We start from the raw sequence: 12980 nt of genomic DNA on the forward strand, positions 1-12980 counted from the left end.
TGATGGGACACTGCCAGAACAGAGACTAATCAGAGTCCAAAGGGACACCATCTGCCTAGTAAATGAGTGGTTCCATCAGTGCTTTTGTCAGGAATCGTGTTTTTGGGGATTTACACTGGAACCCCTGCGTAAGCGCTCAGAGGAGAGCACAGGATAAATGTGAGCCGAGCCTTGTTCCGATTTTTGGGAGGCAGAATGAACAAATAGACAGCAGTACAAGAATAGTTCTTATTTTTGCACATTTCACCATGCCGTATAATTGATAAGGCATATTTATTGTTGGTGCGATTACAGTGACACCAGATTAATATCGTTTTCTTTTTTTACTGCTATCACTCAGTAGAAATGCTTTTTTATTAAAAAAAAATCTTTTCTTCTCCATATTTGAAGAGCAGTAACTTTTTTATTTTTTGGCAAACATTGTTGTATGAGGAATTATTTTGTTGGAAATTTTTTGATACCATTTTGAAGTACCGCATTTTTTGCTTTATAAGATGCACTTTTGTTCCCCCAAATTTTGGTGTAAAGTGGGGGGTGCGTCTTATAATGCGAATCTGTGTGCTGCTGTGCAATAGAGTGGGGGGGCGGCTCTGGCGTTGTGTCAGGGGCCTGGGGTGGGCTGGCTGCGGGCTGCAGAGACAGCGGGAGGTCCTGTGCTCCCGCTCATTAGGCTCCTGTAATATTCACTGCACCCGCTGTCCATCACCTCGGTGCTGAAGCAGCGCCGAGTTGGTAGACAGGGGAGCGGTGCATATTACATGTGCCTGCACTCCCCCACCCCCCCCCCTCCACCGTCACTATAGTCACCTACCGATGATCGCTCCTGCTCCCATCTCCCCCCTTGGCTTTCCTGTGTCTGCTGAGATCCTCCTCCTGCCGGGAACGTGGCAGCAGCTGCTCATTCATACAGTTCATCGCTCCAGGACCTTCAATGATGTGACCAATAGTACCTGCGGTCACGTGACTCCCAGTGTGCACTGCGAGTCACGTGACTGCAGTTCCTATTGGTCACATCATGGAAGGTCCTGTAGCTGCAATGAGCTGCCTGAATGAGCAGCAGCTGCGCGCGCCCTGCAGGAGGAGGATATCAGCAGACACAGGAAAGCCACTGGGGGATCTGGGAGCAGGGGCGATCATCGGTAGGTGAGTTATCTGTTTATTATTTTAGCATGTGCTTGCCAGCAGGGGGGAAATATAGGGACGGGGGCCATGTGTGACAGCAAGGGGGAATATATGAACGAGGGTCCATGTGTGTCAGCAGGGGGGAATATAGGGATGGGGGGACAATATGTGCCAGCAGGGGAGAATATAGGGAGGGGGGACAATGTGTGTCAGCAGGGGGGAATATATGAATGAGGGGCCATGTGTGTCAGCAGGGGGGAATATAGGGACGGGGGGGACAATGTGTGCCAGCAGGGGGGAATATATGGACGGGGACAATTTGTGCCAGCAGGGGAGAATATAGGGACAGGGGGGACAATGGGTGCCAGCAGGGAGAATATAGGGACGGGGGGCCATGTGAATGCCAGCAGGGGGGAATATAGGGACGCGGGGGCCGTGTGTGTACCAGCAGGGGGGCATATAGAGGGGGGGGGGCCATGTGAGTGCCAGCAGGGGGGCATATAGTGACTGGGGGCCATATCCAGGATGGGATGGGGGGGCTATGTGCCAGCACAAGGGGGCAATGTGCCAGGATAGGGGTTATATAGATACCAGGATGAGGGACATATACGGTATTTGATTTGAAAGACGGACACTGGCATTATAAGACACACCTCCATTTAACATAAAAAAACATTTTTTCTCTTTTTATTCACCAAATTTGGAGGTGCTTCTTATAATCAGGTGCGTCTTATAAAGCAAAAAATACGGTACATAATATTATTTGATCGCTTGTTATTCAGATTTTTCAGACACAGAATGAACAAAAACCAGCAGTTCCGTTATTGTTTTTATCTTTTCTTTTTGCGCCGTTCACTGTTTGGTAAAAATTATAAGACCAATTTGTTTGTCGGATCAGTACGATTACAGTGATACTAGATTTATATTGCTTTTTTATTCTTTGCTGCTTTTACAGACTAAAAGCATCATTTTCCAATCAAGAATTTGTTTTTCCATCACCATATCCTGAGAGCTGTAAATTTTTAATTTTTTCCCAAATGAGCCATATTAGAGCTTATTTTATGCGTGACGATTTAGCGTTCTTATTTATACCATTTTTTTTGTGTGTGCGTGATGAAAAAGGAACATTTTTGGTGTTTTTCTTTTTTTTTTTTTTTTTACAGTGTTCGCCATACGGAATAAATAACATGGCAGTTTCATATATCGGATCGTTCTGGACTCGGCGTTACCAATTATGTGTACTATTTATTTGTTTATCTTTGTTTTATCGCAAAGACTGTGATTTTACTGGTGAGATGGCTTTTCATGATTTTTGTGTACTTTTTGTGTTTTTTAGTCACATTTATATTATCCTTTTCACTTTTTCATTAAGTCCCACTGTGGGACAGGTATAATTTTTACATAATTTTTACTTTGATTGCTGATCTCATGCACTGCAATACTCATGTACTGCAGTGCATGAGACCTGTCAGTGACAAAATGACTGAATGACTGTACCTGTGAGATCCGGCTTATAGCTGGATCTCACAGACCACCGTACCCTAGGATCATAAGATGACCTCATGGTACCATGGCAAAAATAATTTTTATGATTGCAGGAGGTTGATTCTACAATAGGGCGTCTTTTACCTCATTTTAACCACTTAGATAAGATTAAGATAAGGTGTTAAAAGGGGTTAATCGGCCCCAATCGGCTGCTGATGCCACAGGGTGTCAGCTGTCATGTACAGCTGTTACTCGTGGGAATTGCGCACACGGTGGGACGCTTTTCACTTATTCCCACCCACCATTCAAACGGCGATCAGGATTAAGTCCCCTTAACGGACGCTGCTTTAATGCGTATTGGCGGTCATTAATGGATTAATGTATTGCAGTCATCATATTATATAGCACTGTGTACTTATAATTTTTCATTTTGCCTTTCTACCAAGCTAATTTTTTTTTCCCTGTTCTATGTAGAAACAGGAAGTCTCTTGTCCTTATATTTATCATTCTATTTTTTGACTCCTGACACAACTGCTGAACTGTTTGGCCACACCAAGGGTGCACCGAGCACCTGTCTTAAGGCCCCATCTCACATAGCGAGATCGCTGAAACGTCACTGATTTTTGTGACGCAACAGCAACCTCGCCAGCGATCTCACTACGTGTGACACATAGTGGCGACCGGCCCCCGCTGCAATGTCACTGATCATGCTCAAATGTCCTGGGCCATTTTTTGATCGTTGGTGTCCCGCTGGCCAGCGCGCATCGTTTTGTTTGACGCCGACGAGCGACCTCGTTGGCGACTCAGAACTCAGGGACGCAGGCGTGAGTCGTCAGAAAAGCTGCTGTGTGACAAGGTCCCAACGACCACCGAGGTCGTTATATGGATCGCCGGATCGTTGCTGCGTCGTTGAGTAGATCTGCCTGTTTGACAGCTTACAAGGGACCATGTAGCGGCGCACCAGCGATCCTTACCAGGTCGTATCGTTGCCGGGATCGCTGGAGCGTCGCTATGTGTAACGGTACCTTTAGTTTAAACAGTCATTCTGTGCTGACAGACTCCATTTAAAATTGCAACCGTGTGTGTGTATGCAAACCCTCTTCTCACGTACAGTTCCAAGGAATTTATGGTGCTTTAACAATAAATAATAAGTCATCGATAAACTAAAGCTAATCATGCATAGATGAAATTTTGGCCTTCACACTCAATTCTTTCAGAGGTCACAAAATTTGGATTATCAAATAAGGAAATGCAAGTCGTCATATAGTTGGAAAAGATAAATTAAGGTTTTTTTCAAAATGTTGCATTATATTTAATATCATGTTTTATTTGGTACAAAATGGTTAAAACCAACTTACAGTGTTCAAAACTTTGGAAGTCCGAAGGACCCCACTACAATCCCAACCAAACTCAATCATCATATTGTTTAATATTTTAATAAGAATGAAGCAGATTGGGTTTAAGAGATAACAAAATGTTTCAATTAAAGAAACTAAGTTGCCAATATTTTATTATGACCACAAAAACATAGCTTGAAATTCCCATAATCGTATTTTTTTGTACTTGTAGTTCTTCATCTACTGTTAGCGCAGGTCCAGCTCTGGTTTCTCATTAGCGCTATAAACTAACAAGTGAAATTAATAAACTGAAGCTACAGAATAAAAAATGGAACATCACATCTCATTGTTTCTGTTCATTGCAATCTTCAGGATTACTTGATTTATCAGGTTGATTTGACAACTCAGCAGGTGACCTGAAATATCCCATAAGACTGGAGGCTCCTGCAGCTGATGCTGACCCTAACCAAGACAACCCTGTAGCCACTGCCGACCCTACAGCAGTTGAACTGGATGAAACAGAGGATCCTAACTGTGTAATATTACGAGCTGCGGCTTCTTCTGCATCCCCAGATTGTGCAGCTAATGACTCTCCTAATGGCACTAAAGATTCAGCTGCAGCCAACACCATGCTGCCTGACCCAGCAGATATTGCATCCACTTTAGCTGCAATTACTGGAGCAAGTGTTTGTGCACCAATGGAAAGCATATTCCCAATAGCTGCTACACCCTTTCCGGCAGCTGTGCCTACCGCATCTGACACTGCTGTCAGTCCCTGACCTGCAAGATCAACTCCTTTGGCTGCAATTGAACCCACAATATCAGAATTGGAGCTAACAGTTGAACCTAATATTTTGACCCCTTTAGCTGCAGCAACTGTGAGTTCTCCTGGAATTGGCATCAAGTTCCTTATTATCTGTAAATGAGAAAAAAATGATCATTAACATATTTAGTTGAATAATTAATAACCTACAGTCAGTAGATTACATCATGAAATACTGATCAGTGAACCCAACTTCCAGTCTATAGGGACCAAATACACTTGTATTGGTGTCGAGTAGAAAAATAACCAAATTCTTTTTGGTGTAAGTAAAGGTCTGACCTATAAAATTAGTCTCTTTTAGGTTTGAAACTGTTTTATTTTCAGATTTTTTTAATTTTGTTTTACCCCTATTCTTGCTTAAGGTGAATAAACATGAAGGGTCAACAAAATTATACATAGGAGAACGTTAAATTGAATGTTCACAAGAGATGAGAGAATTGTTTGGAATTTTCCCCAAATTTATGGAAAATAAACTTGCAATGAATAGCAGTGCTGGAAAGCTTCTACTGTAATTTCCCAAAAAATGTTTGATATAGGGGATGGTGTTTTCAGGGGGATGTGCAGTATAATAGATTTCCACTACACTTAGCGTTTTGCATTTAACCCAAAAATGTCTACTTTGGTTTCATCTGACCAGAGCAATTTCTTCCACATTCTAGTCGTGTCCCTTATATGTCATGTGGAAGAAGGTGCTTTGGTCAGATGAGACCAAACAAAGTAGAACTTTTTAGCCTAGATGCAAAATGGTAAGAGTGACGGAAAACTAACACTGTACATCACCCTGAAAACACCATCCCCACCGTCAAACATGGTAAAGGCACCATCATGCTGTCGTGAGGCTTTTCTTCAGCAGAGACAATTAAGCTGGTTGCATTTGATGGGAAGATGGATGGAGCAATCCAGGAGGAAAACCTGTTAGAGGCTGAAAAAGACTTGAGACTGGGGCATAGGTTCACCTTCCAGAAAGATAGCAACTCTAAACATACTGCCAGAACTGCACTGAAATCGCTTACATCAAAGCATATTCATGTGAATAAACAGCCCTCTCACAGTCTAGATATACAGTGGATTGCAAAAGTATTCACCTCCTTGCCTTTTTACCTATTATGTTACATTACAACCTATGTTTAAACATTTTTTAAATCCGATTTGTGTGTGATACATCAACACTAAATAGTATTAGTTGGTGAAGTGCGAAAAATATAGGCATAAATTAAATTTATGGATTCAAATACCTAAAAATTGTCATGTGCATATGTGTCCAGCTCCTTAAAATTCTGTTGCAAACAGTTACTTCCATAAGTTACATATTTAGTGGAAGGACGTCCACATGTATGCAATCTAAGTGTCACATGGTCTGTCAGTACATGTACACCTTTTCTGACAGGACACAACACAGTTGTAGGCATGTTCAATACATGCAAACCCTCAAAAAAAAAAAAACAGTGACATTCCAAGTTGTGAGGTAGCAAAATACGAAAAATGCCAAGAGGCACGAAATACTTTCGCAAGCCACTGTAAATGCCTTTGAGAGTCTGTGGCAAGACTTGAAAATTACTGTTCACAGACGCTCTACATCCAATCTCACTGAGAGAGTTTGATATTTCAAATAATTGAACCCCTTCTTATTCCAAAAAAAATCAGCTGGTGGAATAATTTTCTGACTGTTTAGCTTGGCAATACTTCCTACATACTTACAATGTCCAGGTTTGCACTTCCATATTTCAATTTAAGGACAAAATTTCGGCAGCAGGTGCCATACGGTTTACTTTCACCCACAATTTGCAATGCTGAACTGACCACTTCATCTTTGGGTATGGGCATCACATCTCCATTGTAAAGATTGTTCACTTTGAATCCATCACATTTTGCTTCAGCCTCCAATGTACTTTTTTCAACCATAACAGAATTTCCATGGACACTGTCATCGCCAACACCCACAATCGTCCCTGAGGATTCAATCCATGTTATAGTAAAAGGTGTCTTATCGTCATATTTTTGTGGATTAAAATATTTACCAGAAATAAGTCACTGGAACAAAAGTTACAGATTTAACATACTGTAGACATAAATGGCAATGTGACCGGGTTGTATGAATTGTAATAGGTTAATCACACATTAACTCAGGTATAGATTCGAGACCAAATAATAAAGTTTAGGTATCACTAATAATCAACCACAGAAGACCATCCACACCTCGCTTCTACAAAGATTTACTCCAATAATTCTATTGCTGAGAGTTTTTATTATCTACACAGGGCCCTGTAGGTTTGGATTTCTTTGTCCCTTAATAATAAAGACCTTCATTTAAAAACTGCATTTTGTGCTTACTTGTGTTATCTTTGTCTATTATCTAAATTTGTTTGATGATCTGAAACATTTAAGTGCGACAAACATGTAAAACAATAGGAAATCAGGAAGGTGGCTAACACTTTTTCACACAACTGTGTGGGTACATATTGTAAGGTAGCGCCTATTGTTCATGTTGGGAGACACTCATTCGGCAGCGGATTAATCACGTCAGGCACGGGTTGTTCACATAAATCAGTCCATCTGGTTTATTGTGCAGCATAAACCATATAGCAGCAACAGTCTTACATCAGACCAAATGAAGATTCATAGTGGAGCACCGCTCCCTTAGCCCTGTGGTCACACAGGCTGTGCTTTGTCCAGCAACCAGGCTTTACAGTCTCAGTTAATTCCCCCTGACCGGGTTACCTCTTAGCTGCTTCTCAGTCCTGACTTCCCTTCCCTCCTAGGGATTGTCCAGTACTCACAAGCTATTACACACAGGCCACACACATTCAGCGGCGTCCACATGTGCGCTTCAGGAAGGTAGCACACCTTCCAGTACGACAACCTTCCGGGACCTTTCCACATGGACCAATTGGATCCAGGCACTCACTCATGTGACCTACCCTGGTCACCTTATATGGTACGTAGCCACACCCACAGCATCACATAGCTATGACCTCATTGCAGGTCCTTCAGACTCACAACCACACATATAGGACTTACTTCATACACACGCCCCTGGGTGGGTTTGTAGGTGACTGGTCCCACCCGTCTCACCAGCCACCTGAAAGCTCTCCCTGATACATTGTAACAAAAACCTCAGCAGTACCTCTGCTGATCAACACTTGTTCAAGCTTCCATCCCAGGGCCACCCCCCTGGGATACATAACGGTCATTTGGCATCCTGCTGTTCATCCTATCTCCATTACCACAATGGATATGCGTGTGTGCATGACCCATACAGCGCCCCCTAGCTGTCACAGTGGTCACTGCACCACTATATATATACACTGCTCAAAAAATAAAGGGAACACTTAAACAACAGAATATAACTCCAAATAAATCAAACTTCTGTGAAATCAAACTGTCCACTTAGGAAGCAACACTGATTGACCATCAATTTCACATGCTGTTGTGGAAATGGAATAGACAACAGATGGAAATTATTGGCAATTATCAAGACACCCTCAATAAAGGAGTAGTTCTGCAGGTGGGGACCAGAGACCACATCTCAGTACCAATGCTTTCTGGCTGATGTTTTGGTCACTTTTGAATGTTGGTTGTGCTTTCACATTTGTGGTAGCATGAGATGGACTCTACAACCCACACAAGTGGCTATGGTAGTGCAGCTCATCCAGGATGGCACATCAATGCGAGCTGTGGCAAGAAGGTTTGCTGTGTCTGTCAGCGTAGTGTCCAGAGGCTGGAGGCTCTACCAGGAGACAGGCCAGTACACCAGGAGACGTGGAGGGGGCCGTAGGAGGGCAGCAACTACCTCAGCCTTTGTGCAAGGAGGAACAGGAGGAGCACTGTCAGAGCCCTGTAAAATTACCTGTGTTCTTCACAGATGAAAGCAAGTTCACACTGAGCACATGTGACAGACGTGACAGTCTGGAGATGCCGTGGAGAGCGATCTGCTGCCTGCAACATCCTTCAGCATGACCGGTTTGGCAGTGGGTCAGTAATGGTGTGGGGTGGCATTTCTTTGGAGAGCCGCACAGCCCTTCATGGGCACGCCAGAGGTAGCCTGACTGCCTTTAGGTACCGAGATGAGATCCTCAGACCCCTTGTGAAACCATATGCTGGTGCGGTTGGCCCTGGGTTCCTTCTAATGCAGGACAATGCCAGACCTGATGTGGCTGGAGTGTGTCAGCAGTTCCTGCAAGATGAAGGCATTGAAGCTATGGACTGGCCCGCCCGTTCCACAGACCTGGATCCGATTGAGCACATCTGGGACATCATGTCTCGCTCCATCCACCAACGTCACGTTGCACCACAGGCTGTCCAGGAGTTGGCGGATGCTTTAGTCCAGGTCTGGGAGGAGATCCCTCAGGAGGCCATCCGTCACCTCATCAAAAGCATGCCCAGGCATTGTAGGGAGGTCATACAGGTACGTGGAGGCCACACACACTATTGAACATCATTTTGACTTGTTTTAAGGGCATTACATTCCAGGTGGGGTCCACACACTCTCAACATTCCACTTTAATTTTGTGTGGGACTCCAAATCCAGTCATCCATGGGTTAATAAATTTGATTTCCATTGATGATTTTTGTGTGATTTTGTTGACAGCACATTCAACTTTGTACAGAACAAAGTACTCAAAGAGAATATTTTATTCATTCAGATCTAGGATGTGGTATTTGAGTGTTCCCTTTATTTTTTTGAGCAGTGTATATTAGTTATTTTTTTATTGTTGTGTAGATGAACGGCAAAGTACAAAGAAATATATTTATACAGAGGGTGAAATAAGTATTGATTATGTAACCAATTTTCTAAGTCAATTCTATAATTACATAGAAAATTAGTGACGTGTTCAATACTTATTTGACCCTCCGTATATAGTTTGATTTCTATATTGACACCAAACAGCCTTTTACATGAAGGTGAAATCATTACTTCTGAAAGTGAAAGAAATTTCACATTGACTGCTTATGATCACGTCCTAGACGATACACCGAGGGTAAACCATGTGGTTAAACATTTGCTGACATATATATTGTAGTAACGGTCACGGAATATCCTCCGAAAACCGAAAGTCAGTACAGCTCGCTGGGAACAATAGCTGCTAGTATCAACCAAATTCTTCATTTCTGTACACTTGTGGACAAAAGTTTTGAGACTGGCAAAGTTTGATGCTTTCATTTTTATCTTGGATATTTGCATTTTTTTGCCGTTCATCTGATTACACCTGAAAACAATCTAGATTTGGAGCAAAGTCCTTCCTTGCCATGAATATTAATCACAAAAAAAAGACATTTCCAATGAATTTCAACCCTGCCACAAAATGACCTGCTTACATCATTACAGTGATCTTCGTGTTAGCTCTAGAAAAAGTTTTAAAGGGCATTTACACTACAAGATAATCGTGAACGAACGTTGTTAAAAACACACATTTCACGTTATCTTGCCGTGTAAGGGTGGTTCCACATTTGCGTTTAAGGCCACAGCGTCGGCCTGCGCACGGTCGCCGCTAAGCCCCGCCCCCTGCCGTGCCTCCACCAGTAGCTCCGCCTATGGGCGCATGACGCTGCATGCATTCTGCGTCCCCTATCTTTAGCACTGGGGACGCAGGCTGTGCGCAGGTATGCGTTTGGCGGCGCATGCATTCTTTTGACGCTGCGCCGATCAGCGCCAAACGCAACCTGTTGCAATTTGGTGCGGTCGGCGCAGCATCAAAAGGACGCATGCGCCGCCAAACGCATACCTGCACACGGCCTGCATCCCCAGTGCTAAAGATAGGGGACGCAGGATGCATGCAGCATCATGCGCCCGTAGGCGGAGCTACTGGCGGAGGCACGGCAGGGGCGGGGCTTAGCGGCGTCCGTGTGCAGGCCGACGCCGCGGCCTTAAACGCAAATGTGAAACCACCCTAAACAGGCTGGCGATCACAAGAACGAGCAAAGCAGTCGTTCATTGGGTGAAATGATCTTTTCTGCAGCATATACGTTCATTGTCCTCGGCAGTGCATCTTCATGTATACACAGGACTTGTGCTGCCCAGAACTATGGCATTTTAAGTGCCCCAAATCCACCCATAAGGCGCAGTCAGACGGCCATATAACACGGACAAAGATCTCATTTCAATGCTCGGACTGGCTGCCGGCCCTCCTCACCCAAACATGACAGCATGAATTTATATGCAGCTGTCACACTCGGGTCAGGGGAGCTGCTGGCCAGTCCGTGCACTGAGATGCGATCGTTGCCGTCTGACTGCACCCTTAAAGTAAGTTTCACAATTATTTTTTCTTTGTTTCAGATAGAGTTATCCCACCAGAAACGTTCTTTAATTTTTTCCAACAGTGGGGGGAGATCTATCAATATTGTATAGGTGTATAGATTTGTGCAGGGGGGGAAAAAGTGAAACAAAACAGCACCAGGTGAATAAATTGGTACAACCTACTATGTGGTACACTTGTTTTATTCTACCTCATATTTGGTGTACTCTACATCAATGTTTTGCCTGATCTTAGCCACGGCACTTTTTTCTGGATATATATGAAAATTATTAGTGCTCATTTACACAAAGCTTTTTTCCATGCATTTTTTTCATGTGGAAAAAAAGCTAAAACACCTTACAGTGGCAGCAAAATAAATAAGATTTCTAAAATCTTATTCACATGTTGCGGGTTGGGTTGCATGTTTTGAGACAAAATACTTTTTTTTGTTCTTATTTAAATCGCAGCTTGTCAATTCCTTCAATACAGTCAATTGAATTTTTGAAAAAGACACCAGAAATGTGATGTACACCAAAACTCTGGATTTTTCATGGAGGAGGGGAACCCCAATGCAAAAAAAGCACTATGTGAAAAATATCCTTAGGATTTCTGCACACTGAGTTTTTTACAGAGTTTTTGGAGAAGAAAATGAGCAAAAACTCAATATTTTTGAGTTGTAGCAGGATTTGGAGAATTTTTGGTCCAAAACTCCTCGAAAAACTGTGTCTACACAGCCGTAGGATGACTTCAACCATCGTGAAACATGAATATCAACTCTCAGCCTTGAGCTAACTAACTCACAGACATGTATATGAAGCAATTTGCTCAGGTCAGGAGACCCGTTGATGATGCCGGCTGTGATAATATGGGCATAATCTGTTCTTCGCCGGCCTTACATCTAAATAAGAGTAATGGTGTCCATCACATAATGAATTTGATCAATGCTATTAACTACACTTTTTTTGGAAGTCTCCACCGCCATCTTTCTACTAATCCGGGTTCGGTGGTTGAGGTGTTATCCTCAGGACAACATTGTCCCACAATTCAGATATTACCTGTTATATGAACAATATTCCCATCTCCTACGTATATCGCCCAGTGATGATGACCAGGTTGGAGAATCTCAATAATGTCTCCAGCGTTCAGAGAATTGATCTGTTAGAGTGAAAGCGCAGAGTTTAGTCTAGGTTCTGTTTGTTTCGTGTCAGTCATTACAATATAACTATTTAAATTAAAAAGTCATTATGTGTGAATGTCACCAAAAAATGCTGAGATTCTCACTCAGAGGGAATCTAATGTGAGGAATAAAAAGGATTATGGACTGTAGCTGCAACCATGAGCAGCTCCAGGATTATACAGACCCCTGGGCCACAGATTCCCAAAAATTTCATATATATATATATTATACTTCTTATATCTCCATACACGTATAATTAATTTTTCAGTAATCTTTTTAGAAGGCCTCACAAAAATAACTACCATATATACTCACGTATAAGCCAAGATTTTCAGCCCATTTTTTTGGTCTGAAAGTCCCCCTCTTGGCTTATACGCGAGTCATACTTACCCCCCCCAGTGCGTCTCTGCAGCCCCCTGTTTTTCCCATGGTGTCAGGTGCCTTCCTTCAGCGGTCACGTGGTACCGATCATATTCATGACTTTAATGAGCGGTACCACGTGACCGCTGAAGGAAGGGAGACCATGGGAAAAGCGTGGCTGCAGAGACTGCGCCAATAGGGGGTAAGTATAGCGATATTCACCTGTCCCCGGTCCATCGCTGCAAGACGCTCTGTCCTCCGCGTCCTCTGGCTGTGATGTTCAGGTCAGAAGGCGCAATGACGTGGTTAGTGCGCGCCGCGCCTGAACAGTAACTGACAGAGGACCCAGAAGACAGAGCGGCACGCAGGGGTGGACCGGGGACAGGTGAATATCTCAGGTGCTGGGGCCCTGAGCCAGTGGTGACACCGGAATACACCGGTGG

The 12980-nt window shown here is 43.3% G+C and overlaps 1 protein-coding gene across 5 annotated transcripts in view; it reads right to left on the reverse strand.

Moving 5' to 3' along the window:
- Positions 1–3913: 3913 nt before the first annotated feature.
- The window catches only part of LOC141058325 (uncharacterized), a 229487-nt gene continuing 220420 nt past the window's right edge, over positions 3914–12980 (reverse strand). For all 5 annotated transcript variants that reach the window (XM_073554537.1, XM_073554538.1, XM_073554535.1 and 2 more), the window contains 3 exons: positions 12056–12155; positions 6466–6716; positions 3914–4860 (listed from right to left, as the gene is read on the reverse strand). In XM_073554537.1, coding sequence (XP_073410638.1) covers positions 4288–4860; positions 6466–6716; positions 12056–12155 — 924 coding nt within the window. In that variant the 3' untranslated portion in view covers positions 3914–4287. The remainder of the gene's footprint in view (positions 4861–6465; positions 6717–12055; positions 12156–12980) is intronic.

Source organism: Dendrobates tinctorius, unplaced genomic scaffold (genome assembly GCF_039654945.1).
Source record: "Dendrobates tinctorius isolate UK_male_01 unplaced genomic scaffold, ASM3965494v1 ptg000211l, whole genome shotgun sequence".
Lineage (NCBI taxonomy): Eukaryota > Metazoa > Chordata > Amphibia > Anura > Dendrobatidae > Dendrobates > Dendrobates tinctorius.